Source organism: Alligator mississippiensis, chromosome 16 (assembly GCF_030867095.1).
Source record: "Alligator mississippiensis isolate rAllMis1 chromosome 16, rAllMis1, whole genome shotgun sequence".
In the NCBI taxonomy this organism is placed as follows: Eukaryota; Metazoa; Chordata; order Crocodylia; family Alligatoridae; genus Alligator; species Alligator mississippiensis.
In genome coordinates this window covers 5,977,692-5,999,879 of record NC_081839.1, presented here as the reverse complement: position 1 = coordinate 5,999,879, position 22,188 = coordinate 5,977,692, and the positions used below count along the sequence as shown (strand labels likewise).

At 52.1% G+C, this 22,188-nt stretch overlaps 2 protein-coding genes across 2 annotated transcripts; one reads left to right on the top strand and one right to left on the bottom strand.

The window, feature by feature from the left end:
* Positions 1–3,621: 3,621 nt before the first annotated feature.
* LOC102562088 (la-related protein 6) lies at positions 3,622–7,368 on the top strand. Its single transcript, XM_014608826.3, has 4 exons — positions 3,622–4,075; positions 4,273–4,449; positions 5,004–5,214; positions 6,237–7,368. The coding sequence occupies exons 2-4, from the start codon at positions 4,283–4,285 to the stop codon at positions 7,299–7,301; spliced, it is 1,443 nt and encodes a 480-aa protein (XP_014464312.1). The 5' UTR covers positions 3,622–4,075; positions 4,273–4,282; the 3' UTR covers positions 7,302–7,368.
* A 4,393-nt stretch (positions 7,369–11,761) lies between these two features.
* PRR22 (proline rich 22) lies at positions 11,762–16,555 on the bottom strand. The gene is made up of 3 exons (XM_019485365.2): positions 13,932–16,555; positions 13,633–13,695; positions 11,762–13,060 (listed from the first exon to the last, which is right to left on the bottom strand). The coding sequence occupies exons 1-3, from the start codon at positions 14,056–14,058 to the stop codon at positions 11,871–11,873; spliced, it is 1,380 nt and encodes a 459-aa protein (XP_019340910.1). The 5' UTR covers positions 14,059–16,555; the 3' UTR covers positions 11,762–11,870.
* Positions 16,556–22,188: the final 5,633 nt, after the last annotated feature.

Sequence of the window (22,188 nt, the reverse complement as noted above, 5' to 3'; positions counted from 1 at the left end):
GCATCGCATCCTCCATTTCTGAACACCAGAGCTGTTGTTTCTACAAGGCACAGTCGTGCTGGCTGGGTCGTCATTCTTTTTTTAACATCTCCTCTGCTGAAATACATATGTAAATCACTAGTCATTAAAATATCAAAGTGACAAATATGGGAGCGTGTAATTTCTCTCCCCAGAAGAGCAGGTGAGAGTTCAAAGCAAAAAAAAAATGCTCGAATGCAGATCTTCAAGGCACGGACCACCAGCTCCTCTGAGCGCACGTGCTGGGAAGGTCAGGAGGGAAGAAACGTGGTTCTTCTGGCTCAGCCTGGCTCCTTGGTCCAGTTCCCTCCCTTCCTTGCCTCTGCCCATTTAGACTGCAGCCTCTTTGGGACAGGGACTTCATCTCCTACTGTCCAGCATGGGGGGGAGGTTCCCCAACCACAGTTGCTCCCAGGACCTCCATCCAAAATGTGATGCGCAGCATTTAGTGCAGAAGAGGTTATCATCATGTGCTATTGCCAGTCCTGCCTGGACTTGAGAAGCAGCTGCCAGAGGCAGCACCCAAATGGGATGGGGGAGAAAAGGCAGCACTGAACCCACTGCTGCTGGGCTGCAGCCGAGGGAGTCTGAGCCCCCCCGCAGCCATCTAAAGCAAGGGCAACCTGCAACCAAGGTAAGAGCTGCTTGCGACCGAAACAAGATCAGCCAGATCATTGTGAGCTCCAGGTCTGCGTGTGGCCAGAAGCAATGGGGGAAGGGGAAGGTGGATGGAGGTGGCAGCCCCCCTCCTGAGATGTCACAGGAGAAAGAGGAGAAGCAGAGAGGTTTGCTTACAATCCCCTGATTAGTCGTGTCAGCAAGGCTCCGCAACCAGCCCCTTGCACGTGCCAGTGCTTTGGGACAACACAAAAAGCGTGGTTTAATTACAGATAGGGGCAATGGGTCTATGGGTTTTGTACTTTCACCAGTAGATCTCAAAGCGCTTCACTGAAATCAGGCATCATCCCCATTGCATAGATGGGGAAACAGGCCCAGAGAGAGAGGTTTGCCAAAGGTCAGCGTGCAGGAGTGTGGTGGATCCAGGGGACAGAGCCCAGGTCTCCCAGTCCCAGTCCAGCAAGGTGTTCTCTAAACCACTCTGTCTCCCTCCAAGTGATGGGATGCCATGGGATCTGGTGGACAGGGGGCTCCTGACTCTGCCACTGATCCACTACATCACCTTGGCCATGTTGCTTCCCCCACTCAGTGCTTTGGTTTCCCCATTGGTAAAATGCAGACAGTGACAGCAACTTCCAGGGCAAGTGAGGCCAAGCTTGGTAGGACACCAGCTCCCTCGTGTGGGTATCCAGTCACCTTGAGCACAACAGTCGCCAGCGTTGCTTTGAGTCGGTGGGGGGAGATTTCTCATCTGCACCAACAGACACTGCTGAAGAGTCCTGGAGCACATGGGCAGACAGCCACGAGCCATCCCTGAGCTGGCAGAGCCCACCCGTTCTGGCTGCTGGGCTTTCCAGGCCGGCGTCAGGCCCTCGTTATTGGAAACTACAACCAGGGGCACTCGAAGGACAGTCGCTGCCTCCCTCCTGGGCCCGGGGGGAGGCTCTTCCACCCTCTGCCCAGGGCTGCCTGGAGTCGCACCCAATACTCATTCTGTATAGCCAAGAGCTATTTAGTGCAATTAAATCAAACGTACCCCATAAATGCTCCAGCAGGCTCTGTCCATGTTCACAGCAGCTCCCGCGGGCGCAGGGACACCCATTCGGTTCCATTTGGAAATGCGGTTTGGTCATTTCCTGCTACTTACACATTAATCTCTGCCCACCACAAGGACTTCTCACATCTATAAGCCCCAACGGGTCTTCCTGTAATCCTCGGGGTACACGGGACCAGAGCTTCTAATTTCCTTTCCCCATCACCTCTTCCCCCTGCCCCAGCCAGGTACTTTCTCCATTCACTCCTCACTAAGTCTGCCAGCAGCTGCTCAGTCTCCTCCATGGGACCCTCTTCAGCTTCATCTTCCTCATGCCACAACCATCTCCTGAGGGCGGATCAGGCTTGGGGTGGATCCCCGGAGGCAGCGGTGCCAGCCACCTGCCCCTCCCCGCTGCGGGGCTCAAGAGCCCAGGGGCTTGGGAGCACAGCACAAGCGAAAGGGAGCCTTAGTGGCAGGTCTGGCATCCTTCAGCATCACCATCACGAGCTGGGAAGGGGAGATTCAGGGCAAACCCCATGCCCCGCCTGCAAGGGGGCAAGCAATGGCTGGGCGCAGACGACTGCCACTGCAAAGGAGCAGCACAGACAGACAACCGGCTCCCAGGCACAGCCACGTCCTCCCTGCCACACCATCCATCTAGTCACTGAAGGGCTGCAGTGAGCTTGGCTGGCCTGCTTGGTCCACCCCTACATCCCAACACCAGGAAAGGACAAGACCAGTGGGGCTAGAGGAAGCAAGGGTCGTAGCTGCCACAGGGCAGGGCCTCTGCTCGGCATCGCTGATCAAGAAGAGAGAAGGTGGGACAAGGCAGTTCCCTTTAGGATGCTCAATAGCTGCCGTGCTACCCTCGCTGGCACCGAGAAGCAGGGCCTGCGGCAGGGCAGCAACCGCCCTCGATCAGACTGCCCGTCAGGACCCAGTTTCCACGCTAGCTCCCCAGCGCCCACGTCTTGACTGCCCGTCCCCCCGCACCCTGCTGGCTCGCTTCCACCCATGGACAACCGGTGTGAAATGCCCCCGGTAAGAAGGGGTGATGGGGCGGGGAAGAGGCATTGCTGCTTCGTTGTGCACTTTGCAAACGGCTGCACCAGACGGAGCGGATGGCAGCACCGGCAGCACACGGCACGGCTTCCTCTCTCCTCCTGCCAGACTCCAACTTTGCAATAGGTGACGGCCCTTCACACAGATTGCTGCGAGCCAGGAGGGCTGGCTAGAGGACAACACAGCCCTCTTGTCCCAGCTCTTCCCTGGTCACCAGCAGCACGAGAGACTGGGACAGGACTCGGTGACCCCCGCCTACTCATCCGTCCCAATGTCTTTTTTTCTCCATACTCCCCTAGTTATTCTACCCCTCCAGTCACCTCTCTCCCTCCCTCCCAAACTCGGTACCGGAGGTTACAGGAGCTACACACCCCCCGGCGCACACCCTGGTTCCAGCATCTTTGCTCCCTGCTCGTGAGCTAACACCCTCCCCAGCCCGCTTCAGATCCAGGACCCCCCAGCACAAACCTGTGCAACCCTACCCCAGCCTTCATGGGTCTGGTTAGACCCAAGCATCAGGCAGGTTTCAACTCCAGTCCCTAACTCGAACCACTGCACTTCACCCAAAGGAAGGGCATCAAGGGCTGCCTGGCCATTTGCTCCTTGGGGCAGCCGGGTTTGCAGACCCTCTTGCTGGGTGGCAAGGCCTGGCTGCTAGTCACATTCAAAATGGGCCTGGAGAAACAAAGCCACCTTTTACCCTATTTCTGCTTCCCCCAGGCCCTTCCTCATGATCACAGCGGGGGGAGGAGGAGGCTAGCAGCTGAGCTACATTCATCACTTAAAGTGGCATCAGGGATGCAGACGAGGACCCCTTCAAAAGCACTCAGGAAGGGCTCCCAGCTCTCTCACCAGCTTGGGCTTTCTCTGTAGCTCTGGGCACGTAACAGCCCAACCAAGGAAACCTACTGCATCCTATTGCATGCAGCCCTTATTCCTGCTAATCCCCCTCCAGCTCAGTGCCTTGTAACAGCCCTCCAAGTCACACCTGCTAAAACAACCACTAAATCCCCCCCCTTCCAAGAAGTGGCTTTGCCCTGTTTCTGGCCTGAGAGCTCAGTAATACAGGCCAGGTGCAGCTGGTTAGCCCGAGGACACATTTCACCTGGATGCCTGCTCTCCTCTCCCAGGGCCCACTGCAGTCCCAAATCCCTGTAGCAGCTTTTCCTGTGTGGCTCTGGCTTTTCTTATAAACCAGGGCTCGGGAAGCACAAGGGGTTTTCTCTGTTCCAAGGGGCTTCAGTTTGGGCGAGGAGGGAAGGAGACCATCTCTTCAAGGCCTCTAGGATGTAGTGCCAGAAGCCGGTGGGCTCTTGTTGCACTGGCAGCCCTGTGAAGCAGGTGAGCAGATGGGGATGATTTGGGCTGGGTTTTCTTTCTGTTGGGACACATCCCTTGTTGGTGCCCTTCACCTGCTTGGGTACAGTAGTGGCTTCTGCCAAGGTGGGATACATGCCCAGGTGCCCCGACTGCAGGTCTCTTTGGTGGAAAGTGTTTGAACAGCCTCCGATTGTTGTTTCTCTCTTGTAACCTCCCAGATGAAGTGCCATGTTGTCCCGTAGCTCCATGGTGGCCTTGAGGCTTGGCTCCCAGCCCAGCTGCAGCACCCCAGTCCAGGTGCAAGCAAACCCCTTCTCTGCCCTGCACTTGCTTCCGCGCAGGACCTCGCTTCTGCCCCCGCTCAGCCAGGAGGACTTCTTTGAGAGCTTCGATGGGTATGTGTGTCCTTGCAAGGGAGCTGGTGTGACTGGTGCAGTATTGCCAACTCTCTAAGGTGCCCTTGTGTCCCATCTCCCGAGGGTGCTCACATGGCAGGGACCTGGGCATGCTAGGGTAGATCTGGGGCAGTGTTAATGGGCAGCCTCCATGCTGCTCAGCCTGCAGCACTGCAATATGAGAGAGATCAAGGCTTTTGCATCCAAAGAAGCAGGAGGCAACCTGATTTCCAGGACACAAGGGAGTGGGGAAGTGTGCAGCACAAGCTTTTTGGCAGTGCGGGGGGGAAGCTCCTTTTGGGGTTGTGAAAGACACTCTGACACAATATGCCGATGGATCCCTGTTTAAGTCTCTGGCTGCTGGGGAGGAATTTGGGTTGGTACCCAAGTGATGCCGGTAAGCCGGCTCGTCCCTGTAGTTCCTACTGTAACTGTTCCAGTTCTGGCATGGCTTGCCAAGCCTCGTGCAAGTGCAGCTAGTTCATGCTCTGCATGTGTGTCCCGGCTAGGAGGGCCGCTAACCTTGCACGGCATCCCTGCTCCCTTGTTCCTAGGAGCTTCTATGATGTGAACGATATTTTTGGGGGTGACTCGTTTGAGTGCGACTGCTCCGTGCCCGATCCGCAGCTGATCAAGAGGATTGTTTCTCAAGTGGAGTTCTACTTGTCTGATGAAAACCTCGCCAAGGATGCCTTCCTCCTGAAGCATGTCCAGAAGAACAAGATGGGTTTTGTGAGCATCAAACTACTGACCTCTTTCAAGAAGGTGGGTAGAGCCTGGCACGGACAGGAAGAGGCCCAAAGGTAAAGGGAAGGTAGTCCTGGGCCTAAATGTCGAAGCCAGTTATGAGCAACCGAGTCAATGTATTGATGCCTTGTGCAGTCACCACCGTGCATGCTGCCCAGCTCTAGTAAAGCTTGCAAGAGGGCTGGGGTTAAACTGGGTCGCATCACCTCTACCCTGCCCCTCCAGACTGATATGGGGCTCCTCTCCCATATTGAACTAACCATCCTAAATTGCTGGTTGCTATTAGCTGATTGCTACCATGGAGTGGGGGTAGGTGGAAGTGAGTGGTTTGCAGAGTATAGTTTCATTCATAGTTTTCATAGTAGCTGGGGTCAGGAGGGACCTGAACAGATTATCTAGCCTGCCCCACTGCCACAGGCAGGAATGAATGCTGAGTACTCCAGGACTTCCAGATGAAGGTGCCTATGCAGATATTGCAATTTCTTTTTGAACATTGTTATCAAAAAAGGCCCCTTCATAGACTGTTTCTCTTCTTTTGAAGCCTAGGAAAGAAGTATGGATGGATGGTACTAGGCACCTCCTTGGGAGCTTAGCTTTAACTCTTGCATTTTGAACAGCATTACCCTAGGCTAAATGGCCAGACTTAACCTGCCCTTTATGGGAGTCTAGCTATTCTACCCACACCCCCAAGTCTCTGTAACTTAAAACAAAACTATAAACACTCTGAGATCTTGGCTTATTCTTGGCCATTCTGTTCTTGGGGCTCTGATTTATCTAGGGCCCGGTGCTGTACTGGGTGGTGTCGGTGACCGCTTCCCTCCCACGGTCACTAAAGGCATATGAGCCCCTTGGCAAAGCATGCTCCACTTGCCAGCTCATGTGCACTAGAGTTGCTAGTGTGAAGAAGAGGAGGGGAGAAAGCCACGCTCTCCATGGGCTGAGCTGATCAGGGCCTCTGACCTGCGCAGGTGTCTATCCAGGCACCATCTTGTTCTTGGTAATACTCAAAGGAAAATGATGCTTACCTTCTTGTGCAACAGGTGAAATACCTCACCCGAGACTGGCGGCTCACTCTGTATGCCCTGCAGTTCTCGGAGCGCCTAGAAGTGAATGAGGAAGGGACCAAGGTGAGGCGGAGAAACGCCATCCCAGAGTCTCTCTTGAGCATCCCACCGAGCAAGCTGCTCCTGGCCTGGAACCGCCTGCCCCAGGAGCAAGCCCTGTCCCTGCCGCTCCAAAAGAGCTTCATCGAGACCATCACCAAGATGTTCAGCCCGTTCGGTGCCATCACCTCCATCCGCATCCTGCGGCCCGGCAAGAAGCTGCCGTCGGATGTGAAGAAGTATTCCTTCCGCTACCCCGAGCTGCTGACCAAGTGCTGTGCCTTGGTGGAGTACGAGAGCCTGGAGAACGCCAGGAAGGCCTACGAGGAGCTGAACCACAGCCAGGGCTCGCTGGGCATCAAGGTGGTCCGTCTCTCGGGGAAAGGCTCCAAGAAGAAGAGCGGGGCTGAGCAAGAGGAGGCGGAGGAGGTGGAGCTGGCTGGCAAGCCAGGCTGGAAGCCGCAGGCATTGCCGGCGTCAGAGAAGATGCCGTGTAGCGCGGGAGACTCCTTCTTCTGCAGCTCCTCGGAGTCCGACAGCACGCCGACTTCGCCTCCCGTCCTAATGCAGCAGTATCTCTCTTCTCCGGCGTGGCCCGCCAGCAGCCTCTGCAGCTTCAAACCCTGCTTCTTCAGCACCCCGTACTCCAGCCCTCTTCTCTCCAGTAAAGCCCTCCAGTGCCCTTCATCCCTGGCTGCCGAGCTGGGGAGCGGAGGCTCGTCCAGCCTGAGCACGAGCACCAGCCCCGAGTACCAACGATTTTCTGACTCCTGCTGGGACAGCGGGATCGGGTCCGGCAGCTCGTGGGTGCAGCGGCGACGCGCGGCAGCCCAGAGCCCGCCTCTGGAAACCAAACCTCTGCTCTGCAGCCCTCTGGCACCAAGGAAGGTGCCCGACTCCTTCGGCCTTCGACCGGGTGTGATCCGTCTGCCCCACGGGCCGGATGGGACCAAAGGCTTCTACAACAGCATCGGGAGAGGGAGGCTGGTCCTGAGGCACTAATGCTACCGCTGCTGCTTCTCTCAAGTAATGTAACCTTTCTAATTTTTTTTTTTTTTTTTTTTTTTTTCCCCCCTCCCCACCCTCATGGAGCATTTTGATTATCTGCTAATGATGTAAGTGCAGCCACTTAAGAAGCTGGAGTGTGAAGTCTTGGCAACTTAGGGATTAAGAGGAGCGTGCAGTTAGTCGGCTGGCAAGGTGAGATGCTGAGGCTGATGCATCGAGCCAGCATGGCTGCTTCCATCTCGGTGCTGTCTAGTATCTAGACACCTTCCAAAATATCCCAGCTCTCTAGCCGAGACTGGTGACAGCTTGGGGCCCAGAGTGAACTATAACCCTCGACTAGTAGTCGCTAGTAACTGCAGACGTATCTCAACCTGCACCTATTGCAAGCAAGACTCAATGGCTCGTTCCTCTTTCCGATCCAATAATGTTGCCTTCGGTGCTCTGAGCAATGCGTCATGTTGGGGGTTTCTGCCCCGCTGGTTCTTGATCTTCGGCTTGTGCGACCAGGCTGGAGGAGGAGGTAACGGTGCTGCAGAGCTGTAGTAGTAGGTTGTTTCTTGCGGGGGGGGCGGTGGGACTTGTCTGTAATTTGGCAAAAGAGGTTATGGAGATCAAATGTTAAAATGATCAATAAAGAGAGTGGAAATGTTCCAGGCACGTGTGGTAGCACTCCAGCTGTTGCTTCCTCGTTGAACACTTCTTTCACAAGAGCCCTCTCCGGGGCTGCGACCGTTTTATTCTCCTTGGGGGGGGGGTATGCATGTCTGGCTCATGGCACCAATAAAACTGGTTGTGATTCGATACCTGCACATTTGGATATAGGAGAAACTTCTTCCTTAGTGACCTGAGGCCTCTGACACACCTAGTGTATCACTCTTACTCCATCCAGCTAATGCCTGACAAGTTTGGGATGAGAAGGGGATTTTTTTTTTTATTTTTTTTTTTTCTTCTCCTCCAGCCCCTCTCCCCATCTCCAAACACCTCATGCATTCAACTCAAATTGGTTTGATTGGATTGATGGGAAGTGCTAGTTTCTTCCCTAGAATCCCATATCCCTTTACATCCTGCTTTTGTGCCAAGTTTGCTAAACCAGTCTTGGTAGCATCTTGCTCTAAGGAGACCTGAGAAGCTTTAAAATTAAAGGGGGTTGGGTGATGGTGGTTGGGGGTGGATGCTGCTTTTCTGAGGATGAATAAGTCTCTTTCTCTCCCTTGGAAGCTCTGAGCTTGCAAAGCGGTGCAGAGCCCCGGGTAGAAGGAGGGCTCAGAGTGCAAAGCAGTATTTTCAGGTTTAAGTTTAGCTTCTCCTTGGACCCACCAGGCAGATCATTGCTCCAGGTTATCCACAAGAATCGGACCAGGACCTTCCAACCATTGGTCTCTACTGCTTAAGTGCCCCAAACTCCTGTCGAGTCAGAAGTGGTGGCAGACTTGTCTCTAGACTGGGCCTAACTGCTAGAGGGGATGGAAACGGTGGCGTGGGACACGAAGCAATGGGGATACCTAGACCGGTGATTCTCAGCCATGGTGCTGCGGCAACCAGCGGTGCTGCTAGACCCTTTAATGGGTGCCCTGGGGGGGCGAGGAGATCAATGAAAGCTCAAGCTTATCCCTGTTGCCTAACTTCTCTGCAAGGAGGCAAGCGCTCTAATGCATACGTCTTTGTGAACAGAGGGGCGCACCGTTTCTACCATTATGGAGGGGATCCCTTGGGTCAAATGAGGCTGGGCACCACTGGCCTAGATGCTGGGTGTGATACAGAAGACGTTAAAGATCCAATGAGAGTCAGATGCCCAGCTATTTAAAAATCAACAGGACTTTATTGCACCACCACTGTTTTTGCAGCCGTTCCAGTCCCTGGCTTAGTTGAAACTTTTAATGAGAACAATCAATACTTGCTTTGATCAGCTCTGCTCCAACACTTAAGGCCATGGTTGTATTATAGCAATGCAGTGTAGGTTTTCCAGGACAGTCCTGGATTTCTAGTGTCCCCAAAGCAAGATTTTCATCCCAAATTTGAAAAGCTGATCTGGGACCACTGCTGGGTACCCTTCTGCTGTATGTACATGCTTCTGCTTGTATGTACACCCTTCTGCTTCTATGTAGATGTAGACTCCTACCTATCTGCCTGACACCAGGGGGATGTGGCTGTGCTGCCTTTGCATTGGGAAGCAGCCACTGTTTACTTCTGTTTAGCTTAGCTGGTGTCCAGGCCGGCTACTCAGCCTCGCCTCTGTGTGCCAGATGCATGTGGCTATGCTAATTCTCTGCTGAGAAGAAGAGAGGACTAGGTTGGGCACAGCGCTGGGGCTCACAACTGCTGCTTCCCACTCTCAGAAAGAAATAAGAGTCTTTGAAACATTGGTATCCAGCTTAAAATGATTTTAGCACTCTAAAATTTAATTGTGGACTCATGACCAGCTCAGCTACGGGTGGAGCTCTGAATCCTGGCTGCTCTGGGCAGAAGAGGGGGGCCCAAACTCAGCTGCTTGCTCCATGGAAGATGCCCCTTGTCGCCCCTTTAAACTGGCTGCGGTTGGCTTTCACACCCTTTGCACTTTGCAACTGTGGTGGCATCGGATGGGCGGACTCTGCGTTCATCGCATAGCAAGGGCCCAGGTTGTACAGGGCTTCTCAGACCTTAGATTTTGCCTGGAAACCTGTCTTGTGACGATTTCTCTGCACAAGGCAATCTCCAAGAGCAGAGGAAGGGCCAGCTGTGTGCTCCCTCCGAGCCAGAGGCTCGTCTCCAGCAGCACCCAATTCTTGATGCTTCAGAGGAAAGTGCAATGGGAACAACGTGGAGGGGACGAGTTTCTTTAACTTCTGAGGCTGCGTTAAGAGAAAAATTGTGTGTGGGGTGGGTAGGGGGGGCTTTCTCCCCAGCTGGAACCGCCCCCCTGCTCCCCCAACTCGCACGGCAGCTGGAGGGATCTGCAGTGAGATGTCACCTCCATCCTTTCTATGCCCAAAAGTAGCTCGGATCCAGAGAAGACTATAGCTACTCCCATGGTTGTCATGGTAGCTGCATGATACTGAGCTAACTCGTGAGGGTCCCTGGCTGAATTATAATCTCGGGGGCTCCAATGGCTGTGGGTAGGAGCAGATCAGTCGGCCCTCCCGGGCCGTTAGCCGGTGCAGCTCGTGCCAGCCCCAGGCTGCGTCCTCTTACACCTGCAGAGGCGGCTGCAAGCAGGACCGGTCTGCCTTGCCAAAGCCCCTGCTGCCTCCTGTAGCCTTTTTTTGGGTGGGGGCAGCTGCTTCCTCTGCCCACCCGGTTCCCCCCCTATGCTGCACAGCAAGAGGAAGTAGGGCTATTTCCTCCCAGCCGCCCGCTCTGCACGCAGGCGCCTGGCTCAGCATCACGGCTCTGGGGCCTCGTTGCCTGCCCAGGACCGATCTCGTCAAACTTCAGCCTGGCTTTGTCCCAAGCTGGGGTCTGTGGGTGAGGGGGACGTGGGCAGAAGCACAGAGGAGCTGTTGGGGGGGGGAAGTCGCAGGCTCCAGATGGTAATTTGGCTCCTGCAGCTTGGGGCAGTGGGGTTTAGACCTTTCCTGCCGTCTCCTCTAGCGGGCAGAGTTCAAACTATTGGGCAGAGAGCCTCGATCCTCGCGTGCTCTGGGACCGCACAACCTTGATGGCTGCTCTACCACCAGGACCCCGCTGTCACTCCTGTTACGGGCCCAGCTCCCTGGCTTGCTGGAGGGAGTCCCCCCTTGCCGATTCTCCTGGGCCCTGCACCTTGACCCCGGTGTAAGGCGGATGTACAGTGCTACAGCAGTAAGCCGGTACCCTGGCTACTGTCACGGCACCAGTTCACTTCCCCGGGGACCTTCTGCACCTCGCTGCCCGTAACGTGGCCCGGGAACAACTTTTGTGCGACTGGTCTGAATGAGCTGTGTGTCTATATTCTAGGACAGGGCTGTCCAGCTAGCGGTCCATGGGCATATTGAGCCCCCAGGGATTAATCTGAGGCCCTTCCAGGCTCCCTCCAATGCTCTCCTGCTGCTCCTGCCAGTCTCCAGACTCCCTCCTTTAACCTTTGCTGCCTGCCCCACCCTTGGCAGGGGGAAAGGGTGGCACAGTGCAGCCTGCAAGGCCAAGCAGCCCATAGGCAGGGGTCCCCATGCTGTATATTGGGCAGGGGGAGGCGGAGAGGGCAATGTGGGATGGAGGCCACATGGCATGCAGCTGGGGTGAGGAATTGTGGCCCCCAGAAGACAGACAGGCCTGTTGTAGGAGAGCATGAATAACTCGGGACACATTGGCCCACTGCACCGTCTATAAATCCCTGCGAACAGCTGGTTTGGGATTCGGCATTTAACTCCCCTACATGCTTGGCTGTTGCATCCACTTGGTCCTTTCTACACCACACTCCCCTGTGCTGCACCCTGAGTTTTGCCCTTGCAATTCTCTCTCAAATGCAGACGCAGAGTATTTCCAAACAGATCGCTTTTAATGGGGGAATAAAAGGAATGTCCGTTCTGATCAAGTCATTCATTGCAATCAGCGGGCCTGCCCCGGCCCAGAATTGCTTCTGTACAGTCAGAGGGAAGGTGCCAGTCAGACAGCTGGCATGGGGCAGTCCTGCCCCTGGGACATGCAGCAATCCTGTGCAGAAGAAGCTTTGCATTTGCTGGCTCTGTGTTTGCCTTTCTTAGCAGACGGGTTACTTCGCTTCTTTTTCCTCTGGGGCTCCTGCAGGCCATCCTGGAGCGATGCACGGTTTTGGGGAGCTGGTAGCGCCCGTCCGAACTCCCACTTTGGTTCCTCATCGTTGGTTTTGATGTCGTAGAAATAATCCAGGCTTGCCACTGTGGTTAAAATCTCTGGCACGCTGTAGGCACAGGACAGCAGCTCCTCTGGCAGCTTCAGTGAGCTCATGTCTTCGCTTGGGAAGTCGCAGTCTTTCCTCTTCCTCTTGCTGGGCTCAGGGGGGCGGCTCAAGTTGTCCTTGGGGACCTCAGAGTCCGAGTTAGCTGGAGAGCAACCAAAAAGTTTCATTGCATCTTCCAGCAAAACCTTCTCGGGCAGGTCGAAGGATTTTTGTGCGTCCGCCGTTTCTCTTTCTTCAGCTGCAATGCTGTCCGGCGGAGGACAGGGTGTCCCCTCTGGCACCACCTGTGCCTTTTCAGCACCGGTGCTCGGAAGGGGATTTTGCTCTTCCATGCACACGTCCGGGGTCTGAGGGTTTGCTAGGAGGTTCTGGATCACATGATTTTCTTGAAGGTCTCTCCCCTCAGCTTGGTAACCATCAAACACTTGGAAATCCAGGTGGTGGCTTGGGTCAGGGTCGGTCGTCTGATTTAGCCTTTCCTCCAGGTGGTTGAGGGTGCCGACTTGGATGGGGGTCTCATTCTGGTTCAGGCCAGGCAATGTGATAAGGAGCTGGGGTAGTTTGTGGTCGCTCTTCTGAATTTGGCCTTCTTCCTGGAGATGAGGCACCTCAACGAGCTGAGAGTCGTGAAGTGGGTTGGGGACAAAATTAACTTGTTCTGTGACGCTGGTGAGGCCCTCTTGATTGAAATAAGGCATGATGTATTGGGGGTTGCTGGGGATTTGCTGATAATGCGGGTACGGGACGGTCTGTACAGGGCTCTTGAGGTATCTCTGAGCATCCAGGAGGTACGGGGTCTGCGAATTCGAGCCGCTGGGGAGCTTATAAACAGATGGCTGCACAAAATTGGTCGTTGCCCATTCTATACGGTATATCCGGGGATCGAAGAAACATCCGCAGGGAGCCATCTGGAAACCTGGGCAATAGAAATAAAAGCAGCTTTTTAAGTATCCAGACCACATAAGCATTCAGCTTGACTGAACCCAGCCCTCCCAAGCATGGGGCAAATGCTAATGTAAATTGGTGCTGGTCTATTGACTTCAATGAGGTTATATCAATTTATGCCAGCTAAGGATCTAGTTCTGCAATGGTGCATATCGGAGTCAAATTAGACACCGAGGTCTGGTCTACACTACATAGTTTTCCTGGCATGGCTATGGCAGCTGTGACCCCATAATGTAGAGAAGCCCATGGTATAACCTGGTCCAAGTCTGGTGTTTCTGGTCTGCATTACCAACTTTGGCATTCGGTTGGGCATAGGACTGGAAAATCAGAGTAGGTTCGACACCAGGTACGGTGTTTGAGATAAAATAAGAGGGCGTAAGGGAAAGTAGGTGTCCTCCGAGGGCACATTATAATGTTCAGCCCAACTTGCTGGGCCTGACTCTTTACTACCCACCGCTGGCACAGCCAGGACCTTCAAAGGGAGTTATGAACTTCACTCGTACGCCAAGTTCGGCCTTAATTCCTCTGCCGCGTGTCCCATACCTGCAGGCGGCGACATGAGAACTTCTTTGTCTTGACTGGAGGTCTGATACAGGTTGGACGTTCCTGAAACAGTAACACGGGAGTTCACGTCACCACCACGAGCAACCGAGGCTTTATCCGGGGAACCATTTGAAAGCGTGAATTAATGCAAACGTCAAAGGATTAGAGAAAATGGGAAAAAGAGGAAGGCCCCAGAGAGCAAGTAGCAGTAGGTTACATCCAGGGACAACATGTGCCCAGGGGAGAAGTTTTAAAGGGGGACAGGCTAGGCAGCGGAGCGGAGAATTAAATGCTCTTACCTACTGAGGTCAGGGTTTCTGGGAGGACAAATGCTGGAAGTGGCCTGTTCGCTTGGCAGTCTGCTTGGTCGAGAGATCTGGCACCGTAGGTCTCCTGGTGCTGGTAGAACAGCTTGGGCTGCTGCATCCTCGCTGCGGCAGGTCGAATGACAGTCTAGCACAACCGCTCTTTGGCTGCGTCTAGGGCAACTGGCTCCAGACGTGGTTGCCGCGGCTGGGACGTTCTGTTTTGATGGTTACTCGGGGGAAGAAATCCAGGTAACAACCGAGGTTCTAAGTTCCTTAAGGTGCTGGGACAGGTCACCTCCAAAGCGAGGGCTAGTTTTCATGGTAGGGACCTTAAAAAGGCTTGGTCCTGACATCGCTGTGTCTGAGGGTTATGGTGTTGTAGAGGGACGAGTGTTTGTCACGAGCTGTTTCAACAAGGGGCGATGGGGGGATCTATGGGATTCTTATAGGGTGGCTCAAGGCTGGTGTCGTCTTCGTCTTCACTACGGAGTCATATATTCTGCATGGCATAAACCAGATATGTTGTTTCATAGATTGTAAGGCTCCTCGGAAGATCATCGGGTCCAGCCCCCTGCACCAGGCAGGAAAGGTAACTGGGGGTCCAGCGACCCCAGCGAGGTGACCGTCCGGTCTCCTCTTGGAAGATCTCCAGGGTAGGTGACTGGACCACCTCTGGAGGGAGCTTATTTCACAGTGTGGACGCCCTGACTGTGAAGGAGTTTTTCTTTATTTAATCTTTCAATGCCTCAACTCGTTCATCAGGCATATCCTACCTCTAGCGTCTCTGCCAGGTTTGCCCCCCATGAGCATCTGTCTAGCCTCTCTCTCAGCCATATTATATATCCAAGCTCATCCAAATCCCTGGGAGCCCCTGGTAGCAAAGGGACTGATGGGTTCTGGTCATACCCAGGAGCAGAAGGATTTCGGAGAGGGAAAGTGCCCTCCATCGTATTCTTTCTGATGCACGGAGCAGGGGTCTCGTTTCTGGAGGCCCAAGGACCAGCAGGTAATCAGAAATATTTCACTCCACTTCCGGATGGTCGGGGTGGTCGGGGTAGGGGGGTGCTCATTTGCTCCTCCGGGCGGAGGACACGTCACCTGGGATTCACTTGTCACTTCGAGACTGCATGAGTGCAAGCTAGCAGACAAGGTGAAGAGCTAATGGCATCTCTGCGGTCTCTATTTCTGCTGTATCCTTTTTTGAGGCAGGGCGATGGGAAGGGAGCATAGCACTTTGATCCCCTCTCCTCCCCTCTCAGCTACTCAAGATGCAAAGCGTAATGGGTGTCGAAGACCCAAAATGAGAGAGGCTAGTACTGCTTAAATGTAAAATCAACCATCTTGAATAGATCAGAGAAACGATGGGTTAGGAAAAAAAAAAAAAAAGAGTGAGAAAACTGAGTGGGAATGATGGATATCGCTCTGTGCACGTGCAGAAAGGGGCAGCACGTGACATCAGTCTACGTTTAAGAATAATGACTGGCGTGCTGTTTCTCTTGGGCAAGTGCAAGGAAATCTCTGACTTGCGAGGAAAAGGTTTGCAAAATTAAAAAGCTTCTATCCGGCGACTGAAATCAGACAAAGCCATGAAGCGGGGGAGGCGAGCGTCAGTGATGATCTGCCGTTCTTTCCGTGCCAAGTAGAAAGCAGGTTAGCAGCAAATCCAGAGATGCAAGGCCAACATGTTTCATGAGTTACATTTTCCCCCCCGAGGGTGGCACACCAAGCAAAGGGACCCCCCAGCAGCGCCCAAACCTGGCGTGCTAGGATACTTCCTCTCTGCGCCGACAAATACGTCTGAACAGAGATTCGGTGCAGGGATGCTAAATGCTGATGGGAACTTCCACACTGCCGTCGTGTCCAAATGTAAACCCAACTTCAGTCCGATAGGTGGTGGTGTGTCCTCACACAGCAAATACATCTGCTGGATATGAGACATATTATCAATGCCTTTTTTTGCAAATCAAGGGCAAGTGAAAGATGGAATTATAATCCCCATTTGCCGCCTTTACCAAAGTTGGAAATAGGTAAGAGGATGAAAACTAAAACCAGTCCACAGCTGGATCCTGGCAGTCAGGCGTAGGCACAGCTGGGATTAGCAATAGGATCCGAACACTCGCAATGAAGTCTGAAATCCCGAAAGATGGATTTTCTTTCTGTTTCATGAGATGTTCCTAATGCGTCGCTTTTGTGAAATTATTACTCGAGTTTTAAACGGCATTGAAATATTCGGCAAACGGCATCAGATTCACTTTAATTTAAAAAAAAGCAAAAATGGTGATTTAACATGTGCTTGGACGCCGATTCATGTTTTCTGCAGAATCCACATCCCATGCCCTATGAAATATCAGGTGGGTGGGAACAGATGAAATAAGGTTGTGGAAAATTGTGGAAAATAATCTCATAAAAACTATCTGCTGCTTAACATGACTCTGAAATTATAACATCTCTCTGCCAGGGCTGCCCTTTCCCAGAGCAATATTAGTACTGGGGTGGGAGCGAGGGAGATATCAGTTAGACTCTGCTCTCGCCGTACAGTTCCCAATGACCACACTTCGCAGCTTGGTAGCAACCTGGAAAGCCTAAAATGATCCTGGCAATCAGGACTTGTAGTAGAAATAATATCTTTTATTAGACCAACACGATTTTTGCAAAAAAAGTCTTTAATTTTGCAAAAATCGTGTTGGTCTAATAAAAGATATCATCTCTACTACGAGTCCTGACTGCCTTTTCCTCTAGACCAATACGGCTACAACCTGCATACCTGATAAAATGATCCTGCTCGTTGCTGCGTTCAGCTGAACTACGGCACCAGTGCCCTCTACCGTCCATTGTAAGGGAAGTCTCCCAGAATATCATTTCTTCCCGTTCCCCCGCCTGATTGACTGCTCTGCTTCCTGCCCTGAGATGTCTGTCCTCTCCACAATCTGCCACATGCCATGCAGAGGTTGGTCACCCCAATCTATATTATTTTCTTTTTAAACTTTGTACAATATTCTTGATCCATCAAGGACAGGATGCCCAGAGCCTGCCGCTTCACTGGCTTGCATCTTGTGCGATTATGTGCACCCAATCCACGTGAAATGCCTGTGATACACAACCACTCTGATCCGGTTGCATTTTGCGTCCTGCCAGACACTTGCACTGTATTTGGACAAGCGACTGCTGGGCAGCAGGGAATCAGATCATTGCTTGAGGGCATGGACAGGTGCCTCTCAGGGTTGGCAAGGCAGTGCAGCTAGTGGCTCTCGGGGCAAGTCTTGTTGGATACACCCTGTCCACTTGCCCACCTGGACGTTTGATTTTGATACATGGTAGAATTCAGGCTGGTTTTGGTCCCTCTGCTCCATTCTCCTGCATCCAACCCAGGCTTGCTGTGCTACAGCATGCCTCTGTAGCATGGTCTCCAATGTGATCGTAATTTTAGCGAGCATCAGCTACCAAGTCTCTCTTCATCGTTCCTGTTTCTCTAGGCCTACGTTTGGGATTGTATTGTTCACCTGAACACGTGGAAACCATTCCTTCTCGCTCCTGTTCTTATGGCACTTGTCTGGCCTCCTGCTTCGGCGTCTCGTTGCTGCTGACGCAGCACTCTTGCCATTGCAAAGTGAGTTCTCACTACATAACTTTCCCCCTTTGCTCAGCTCCTTGCATCTCTAGAGGATGGAGACATCTGCAGGTAGTGTTCCTGGATCCCATCACTCAACAACATGGAGATAATGCAGGAAGGGAAGAAAACTTCCTCCCTGACCCATGGAGCACATTAGACTTTCCCTGGAAGCTGGGTCAGACAATTATAATTTTAACCTGCAGCTGTATCTATGAATCTATGAAACATCTATAAATCTATGTATGACCCCCGGTGCTACAGGTTTGCGTCACGCCGCGACAGAGCATGTAAACGGTACCTGGCCAAGAGATGCACTGGAACCAGCCCAAAGCCTGGGGGCTGCTCCCAATATAAATGGTCCTCTTCTGCACTACAGGGCTTCTTTCCACCTGGAAATATGCTGGCAGCACTGAATGCTGGGACCGACGGGTAGGCCTGCTTCTCCATCTGTCTATGCTGTGGCTAAATCGGGGATAAACCATTGCAAGACCCGCTCCGCACCAGCTGCAGTGTTACGTCGAGGAGGAGAGGGGCTGCAGGCCACCTGCTGCATGCACCTTTATGGACTCCATTTGCCAGCTACATGCTGCATCGAGAGCTGCTGCCCCCCTTGGATCTCCTGATGAGTAAATGCGATTCCTGATTAGACACAGAAATACTAGGCACTGAGATTCACTGAACTAGGGATCAGGTTTGAAGCGGGATCCAAACACTATAACTCGTACTCTCTAGGTCTATACACTAAACCCTGCCACTTCCCCATACATATTCTTGGTGCAAAGTACCCATAAACATGCCTTGAAGAGCCTCTGAACTAGGCCACGGCAGTCTAAAAGCCTGTAATTAGCTCAATCAGGACTCGCAGTCGAGGTATCTTTTATTAGGCCAACAAGATGTTTGCAAAAACATTTCTTTAATTGCAATTGTAATTAGCCTGTTATTTTTTGAGAGGTAAGGATTGTTTGAGGTGAGATCTTTCATTGGACCAACTGCATGGTTGGGATAAAGCTAGACAAGCTTTCAAATGCACGGCATTTTTCTTTCGGTCTGAGCATTATTTTTAAGTCTCTATTTTTAGACTAAAAAGAAGTCTCTTCTTTTTGAGTCTGTTAGTGCATACCCCCGGCGGGGAAAATAGCCTTGCTGCTGGCGTGGCGCTCGATATAGCAAAGTGAGGTCTCACTGCATAACTTCCCCGGCTGGCGCAGCTCCTTGCATCTCCAGAGTATGGAGACATCTGCAGGTAGTTTAAGCTGCTCTAAATCGATCCCAGCCATGCCACTGGGCCAGCAAAAGATACCACCCCCCCCAAAAAAAAATCCTTGCCTCTTGCCAATTAACTATTACATTTTCTTTGTCATCCTTTCTTTCTAGGCTTTACTGCCCCCACCTTCAGCCCCTCGTAGCTTGGATATTATTGATCCTGATTCCTCTTCCACTCTCCTGAGTCATGTTTTAGCTTCTGGTGGGTTTTGTTTTTTTTTATAAGACTACGTAGCGAGCTCTTGAAGCATCTTTCCCCCCCAGAAGGAAGCCAATTAGTGACAGCTGTGAAAGCAGCAGCCCGCCGGGAGCCAGCCTGAGATTCATCAACCCAATCCACAGAACCCATCGAGTGATAACGCCCTTCGGTCTCTGCTAATCCGCTAATCTGCTAAACATCTGAATCAATTTGCCTGAGATAAAAAGCCCGCTGAGCCATGTGATCCCCTGGTAGAAGTGTCTGGAGTTCAGCTGCTAACACATCCACTTTTTCTTGACAAAGAGGCTGTGGCTGAAGACAGTCTGGCAACCACTTTTCTCCTGTGAGTAGCTGCATTAATGTCTTCTATTCTGTGAGATGCTCCCCAAAAGGCAGGGACGCTCTTGGTAGTGCGTAGCACATCCCTTACACTCCTGCCACGTTGCACAACACTGGTATCGATGTTCCAGGAAACCTGGGCATCCCTCTAGTCCAGCAGCTCTCAACCTATTTAGACTTGGGACACCCCGTGGAAAATGCCAGCTGGCAGTTTTCACGTGTTTCTTCGGCTACATAAAAATAACAGATCCATAATAGACACAGAGGGTCCGAGTGTTTTTAACACTCTGGATTCCTGTTTGAAATCTCTGGGTTTCCTTGTGAATCATGTTAGCACCCTTAGGGGTGCAGACACTGTGCTCACCCTCAAAGAGATCTCAAAGCACCGCACGGCTGAGTGCTCCAGCTCCTCTTCAGATGGGACCAATATACAGCTACGGAAGAAGGAGCAGGCCTGATGCCATCCAGAGAGCAGGAAAGTTACTCCTCAGCATCATCCCTGCAGGTAGCGCCGACATGGCTTATCTCTTCTCATCCGCTGAGTGTCTTACGGACACACAGCTGAGCCCTGTGTCAAACGGAAGCACGTGCAATGCAAAAGCAAACTGCTGGGAATGGATGAGGGCATGCTTGGAGGAAAGGGGTTACGGAGCTGAGTTTGCAGGGAAATCGGTGGTTGCATTTTCAAAATGGAAGGAACAGATTTGAGGGCCTTCCCCAGGTTGTTCTGGGTGCACTCCAGCATAGGAAGAGCTGTGAACCCCTTGAATTCTGTCAAGCCCCCCCCATTTCCATCTGCTGTGAAATAGGAACGGGAGAGGCCTCCAGGCCTCATTCACCAAGTGCCTTAACATGCTCTAAGGCTCTGGGCCCGATTCCCTGCTCATTGCAATCATTTAAACTGCAATGAAGTAGGTGTAAAACACAGCGCGTCATTCTGATGTGCCTTGTAGAGCAGCAGCAGCAGCCGCTCAGGAGCTGGGATGGGAGAAGGGAGCTGGATCTGTCCCCCTGCCATGGTAGAAGGGGGAAATGGGCCAAGGTCTTCGTAATGGTTCCAGCTGACTCTTAACTGAAAGGAAATGCCTTTCTGTGGGTCTTTCTTCCTCAGCTATAAGTGACATCCTGGAGAGGACAGTGTAAGCGATGTGGTCATGACTAATCCCATGTGGCCGCAGGGTGGAGAGCTGGATTGTTTCTGTGAGTACGTCTGGTCATCACAGCAGACACCACCTTTCTCCTGCCCCTTCCTTACAAGTGTTTAGGCACCTAAGGAAGGAGAAAGAGACTTAGTGGGATTTACAGCAGCAGCGGCTTGTATAGTTTTGTACCCTTCCATGTCCTTAGGTGGCTAAACACCAAGCAGGAGCTCCTCGTGTAAAACAGACATCTAATCATAGGTGTACATGCATCCCTACAAGTGCACGGATGAGAGGTACGACATACCCGATCTACCTGCAAATTTAATTACAAGAGTGTGTAAAGCTCTCATGGCCTCTCCTCCTTCACATAAGCACCTGCACTGCTTAGCAGTTCTGTGGTAGCTGACCAGCCCCACATATTTGCAGTTTTAGCAATTTTTTTACTGAAATTGTTGCCTTGGAGGCAAATAAGGAATTGACTTTACTATTGAACACAAGGAACTCATTTAAGAAAGAGAAAGGGAACCCCTCTATGAAGTCTCACACCTTGATCAGCAGCTGAGACCAATTCCATTAAGTTTTCATGGTGCATCGTCACCTTTTCTTGCTTAATTCACTCTCCTGCAAGATTTACAACGTGGCTGTGAAATGCTGGAAGCAAAGCGTGCTCGTGAGAGGGGGAATGCAGTTACAATTCGATCGGCACAGACAAGGATTTACTTTTCATTTCCTTGCCTGAAAAGTAACATGGACACTTGCCATTATGGGCAACCCGAGAACAGTAAACCAATTTATTTAGACAAATCTGTACAACAGGGGTCGGCCATCTACAGCCCATGGGTCAGATCAGGCCTGCAGATGGATTGTATCTGGCCCGCAGAGGACAGCCGAGGCATTCAGTAGTGGGGGAATCCAGGACATGGGTACCATGCAGTGGTGGGAGAAATGAGCTGCAAAGCAAATAGGCAGCGGCTTGTCTTAGACCAATCTGTTAATTTGGCCCGCTGCTGTGTATGAATCTAGGACCTCATTTCACAAAGCGCTAAGTCCCCCAGTTCAGGCATAAGCCACTGGAAACTGCAGAGGCTCAGCATCCTTCAAATACACACCCAACACCATTTAATACTGACATACAGTAACTACTCTGGCTTCCAGTTCTTTCGTGTGCGCTCATTTACACTTGCGTGAAGTGAATGACATGCACTTGCTTATGCTTGGAGCATTTTTACACTGGCTTTGCCAATACAAGTCACACCAAGGGGGAAAGGCAATGGTAAAAAGATAGGTAGACATTGAATTCTGACTTGCGCCTGGTAAGCAGTGATCTGTGGAGAGCGATTGCTGTTGTGCAACTGCTGCGTGGCGTTTGATCCTTTGAGTGGGATTTTCTGAAGCACGTAGATGCACAAGTCTTGACGGCCAACAGGACTTAGGCACCTAAATTACTTGCAAGCGTTGGGAAAGAAACTGCCTTTTGCTTCAACATGGCATGAGAAGGTTATTAAATCCTGCATGTGACAGCCATTATAATAGGCCCATTTCTATTCATCCCTAGCTCTGGGCTGAGGAGAATGGTCTTTTTTTAAAAGTAAAGTTTCTGTTAGGATGTAAAAATAGCACATCCTTAAACAGCAGATCTTCTCTGTGTGGGGAACTGATGAACCAGAATGAGTTTCTCTTACTGTCTCGTTGTTA

Excerpts from the sequence above, each read along its gene's own strand:
- LOC102562088 (XM_014608826.3), top strand. The coding sequence starts at position 4,283 with ATGTTGTCCCGTAGCTCCATGGTGGCCTTGAGGCTTGGCTCCCAGCCC. Across the intron at positions 4,450-5,003 it reads TTCTTTGAGAGCTTCGATGG|GAGCTTCTATGATGTGAACG; the intron begins GTATGTGTGTCC and ends CCTTGTTCCTAG. Across the intron at positions 5,215-6,236 it reads TACTGACCTCTTTCAAGAAG|GTGAAATACCTCACCCGAGA; the intron begins GTGGGTAGAGCC and ends CTTGTGCAACAG.
- PRR22 (XM_019485365.2), bottom strand. The coding sequence starts at position 14,058 with ATGCAGCAGCCCAAGCTGTTCTACCAGCACCAGGAGACCTACGGTGCC. Across the intron at positions 13,696-13,931 it reads AGAAACCCTGACCTCAGTAG|GAACGTCCAACCTGTATCAG; the intron begins GTAAGAGCATTT and ends TTACTGTTTCAG. Across the intron at positions 13,061-13,632 it reads TCTCATGTCGCCGCCTGCAG|GTTTCCAGATGGCTCCCTGC; the intron begins GTATGGGACACG and ends TCTATTGCCCAG.